Raw genomic sequence first — 4,291 nt, forward strand, 5'->3', positions numbered from 1 at the left:
GTTATTTTTGAAATAATTTTAGTTTAGGTTGGTGGACATTTTACGATTTTATGCGTTGAATTACTTTCTTTTGGATTTTCAAATAATAGTTGGTTGATTTATTTAAAATGGTGCAGAAGTATTTTAAAAATATATATGTATATACATAGAAATTTCGGCCGAATGAATTAGAAAGAATTTTTTTTTTAGTATATTTAAAGTTAAACGAGTAGTGGACGTTTCAAAAAGCTTGAAGAAAAATTAGCAAGGTGCATCCCTCGTCTCTCCAACAACGTCTCTCGCATCAAAAGTCGTATTTTTAGTGTTTTAAACGCAAAAGCAAGCCTTAATATCCTTTTTCTCATCTATCTCACCATATTATATATTTGATGCATGGAAAAAAATGAACCCTTGAATTTATTTTCGTTTTTATGCCATGCTATGCCAAAAACTCATTATTTCATGATCCATAATTTGTGTTAATGGTGCATGAAGGGGTTGCCATCATAGGGATATGGGAAGGGATGAGTTAAAGAGGGTTTTAGGGCCTAGAAAAGCTGACACAAGAGCTTGACATGAGGAGGAAGGGGTTGCTCGAAAAAAGAACCCTTGTGGGCAAGGACTCTTCGACTAGGAGTCTTCGAGTGCCACAACTACTAGCTGCTGTTAGGGTGTGTCCAAGAGACTTAAAAGGGATTTAGGGTTGTTTAAGGGGGGCTGCACGATGCTAGGTATGAAGGGCTAGACGATCGCGTGAGGAAGGAGGGCCGCACATGGATTGGAGGGTCGCTGCTGTGAGGCTGCATCTTCTAGGCATGGAGGGCTCCATCCGGCAGGTTCCTTAGAGGTTAGTCATGGTCCTAGGAGGGTCAAATAAGGTATAGACATGGTGGCTAAGTGGCTGGAGTCGAGGAAAGCCAAGGATCGAACCAAATAGAGCTAGGGTTTTGGCAGAAATTTTCAGTAGGTATCCTAGGTTCTATTGGTTATAATGGTCTTATTTTGGGTTGGAAAAGGTTTAGTTAGGTGTTATTAGGATTTGGTCCAGGTTTGGAAAGTTTTGGTTAAGTTTCGAATCAATACGAGTCAAAACCGAGATGTACGTCTAAATTTAAAAACGAATCGAGCAAATCATCGAAAAGCTAAATTTTAAGCCTAAGGAATATTTAAGGGAGTGTTTTAAAGTAATAAGTTAAGTTTGGAATGATTTGGGACATTGCTTCGAGGTCCAGGGATAATTATGGAGAAATTATGCGTCTAGGGGTAAAACGATCATTTTACACCTAAAAATTGTTAGACGTCCTTGTAGTGACCTGAATGCTGTAATACATGTTAAAATGTTTATTATATATATTTATTAAATTTTATGATGAAACGTTAACGCTATAGACATTTGAAAGCTTGGTTTAAAAGAAAATGATTTATATATGCTTGAATTTTTTATAAGTGATGAAAATAGGAAAGGTTGAAGGAGGTGAATTGATTGTGACTAATACGATGACACATTGATATGATGATATGTAAGGCCAAGACTCAGTTGATGGGTGAGTGTGTCGCTGATGTCTCCGTCGCCTGGTACCATGGTTATATGTAGATGGATCCATCGACTAACTGCTGATGCAAAAGTCACAATTAAGTATCTAAATTCAATGAAAAGGGCACGTATACGTATATGATAAAATGTTAAGCTTATGATGAAAGGAAAAATTTTAAGTTTATGCACATTCATGAAAGTTGTTTTAATAAAAGTATTTTTCATTTTTGCATGTGATTGTATATGTAATACTTGTTATCATGGTTAAGGTTTGCTGAGTCAATAGATTCACTAGGTGTGATCGATGAAGGTGAGCTTGATAATAATGGAGATCTTGATGGTTGATCTTGCTGGCCTGAAGGTGCACACAACTCGAGAACCGTCGCTAGTTTTCCGCAAACGTAACTATGTTTATGATTTATGACTACTTAAAGATTTTTATGACTTATGATGCTTTTCATAGGTTTTTGAGAGAATGTTAGAGTTAAGTTTATTTTTGAAATATTGTTAGTTTAGGTTGGTTGAAGTTTTACAACTTTATGACTTAAATTACTTTCTTTTGGATTTTCAAATAATGGTTGGTTGGTTTATTTTTAAAAGGTGCAAAATATTCATATTTTAAATGCTTAGTGTTTCGACCGAATGAATTAAGAATAAAAAAAGTTGTAGTACTTTTTAAGAAAAAAGAGTAGTGGACATTTCAGTTGGTATCAGAGCCACGTTCCTGCCAAGGATTGGGCCGCCGCCAGTCTGGAAAGTTCAGTCGTTAAGCCTCAAATTTGTAAGTTTAAATGTTTTATATGATTTTATTGATAGCACCTTCATGATAGCATGATTCATGATATTCATGTATAAGTCGAACGATAAATGAAATTTAGATGTTGCATGATTAGAAACCTTAGATTTAGATGCATGTTGGTTACATTTAGAATTTGGAAAACATTCAGATATAATGCGTTCTAGATACGCATTCAATACCAGTAGACAATCTTGCAATAATGAGGAGCATCGTCAAGGGAATGCACCCACACCTCCTAATGGGGATACTGATACTCGTGTTCTAGAGGACATGTCACGTTTCTTCGATAACAGGCTTAGCAGGCCCCGAGACCACAGCTTGATATGTATGATCAGTTTCGGAGGCTTGGTCCAAAGGAGTTTTCTGGCACTACAGTTCCATTTGCTACTGAAGGTTGGATTCAATCTCTTGAGGTTCACTTCCGCTATCTGAATATGGGGGATGTAGACCGTGTTAGGTGTGCCACATATATGCTTAGAGATGATGCTTCCTTTTGGTGGGAAGGGGCGGAACATATGATTGATTTGGCTACACTTACTTGGGTACGATTCAAGGAAATATTCGATGAGAAATACTTCACTGCCGACATCCGAGGACGCTTGAAGAGGGAATTTATGACTCTCCGTCAGGGAGACATGATCGTGGCCGGGTTTTTTAGGAAGTTTTATAGGGGCTGTCACTTTCTGCCCCTTATTGCTAGGGATGTTTTTGAGAAACTTAGGCACTTTCTGGATGGCTTACAACCTACTATATGCCGTGATGTGATGTTGATGCGACCTGCGGATTATGCGGCCTGTGCATTTCAAGCTGAGAAAGCCTTGAGGGACATTGAGTTTGAGATGCGAAGCAAGAGGCAGCAACACCAGCAGAGTCCTCAGCCGAATAAGAAGTCATTTGTAGGACCTCCGAAAGCTTAAGGGCAGCAAAAGACCCAAGGACAGTGGAAGAAGCCGAGTTAGCAAAAGCCACCACAATCTGGAGCACCAAAAGCCGAGGAAAATGCACTGTGTGAGTAATGCAATCACCGACACTATGGTAAGTGTATGTGGGAACATACAAGTGCTTTTAGGCAAGGAGGAAGGACACAAAGCTGTCGACTGCCCAAAGAAGAAAGCACCAACCGTTGGCAGAGTTTATGTGATGCATGGGGAAGAGACTGAGGATGAGCCAGACACGACTTTGATCACTGGAAGGATGTTCATTCTAGGTGTAGCTTTCTATGCATTCCTAGATTCGGAAGCTACAAACTCATTCATATCCGTGACATTCGTAAAGCGACTAATTATTATACCCGAGGATATGGTATTAGGAATCAAATTTTCTATTCCCTCCGGTGATCAAATAGTCACTTCAAGCGTTGTGAAGAATCTAGAGCTTCATTTGCAAATATGTGGTTCGGGTAGATCTTATTGTACTCCCAATGCCTGAATTCGACATCATACATGACATGGATTGGCTGTCATTGAATAGAGCTTCGATAGATTTTCGACAGAGGTCAGTGTCTATTCGACCACCCAGTGGAAAATCTTTTGTCTTTGAGGCAGTGAGGAACAATAAAATGCCGCACATTATCTCTTCCATGTCTGCGAGGAAACTTATGAAGTGAGGCTACCAAGCTTTTCTAGCATGTGTTACGACATCACCCATTCCTGACAGTTAGAAGCTAGAAGATGTTGAGGTCGTCAGAGACTTTCCTAGCATCTTTTCTGAGGATGTTTCTTGAATTCCAGCGGACCGTGAGGTGGAATTTTTCATTGAGTTGATGCCGGGAACTGTATCAATTTCTAAGGCACTCTACCGCCTAGCGCCCACTGAGATGAAAGAGCTAACGGATCAAATTCAAGAATTACTGGACAATGGTTTTATTCGTCCTAGTTGTTATCCGTGGGATGCATCGATATTATTTGTGAAGCAAAAGGACGGTAGTATGCAAATTTGTATAGATTATCGAGAGCTGAATTGGGTCACCATCAAGAATA

General features: G+C 39.1%; 1 protein-coding gene across 1 annotated transcript; it reads left to right on the forward strand.

The window, feature by feature from the left end:
- The first annotated feature begins 2,635 nt into the window (after positions 1-2,635).
- On the forward strand, positions 2,636-3,229 carry LOC142550588 (uncharacterized). The gene has a single exon (XM_075659662.1). The coding sequence runs from the start codon at positions 2,636-2,638 to the stop codon at positions 3,227-3,229; it is 594 nt and encodes a 197-aa protein (XP_075515777.1).
- Positions 3,230-4,291: the final 1,062 nt, after the last annotated feature.

This window comes from Primulina tabacum, chromosome 7 (genome assembly GCF_025594145.1).
Source record: "Primulina tabacum isolate GXHZ01 chromosome 7, ASM2559414v2, whole genome shotgun sequence".
NCBI lineage: Eukaryota > Viridiplantae > Streptophyta > Magnoliopsida > Lamiales > Gesneriaceae > Primulina > Primulina tabacum.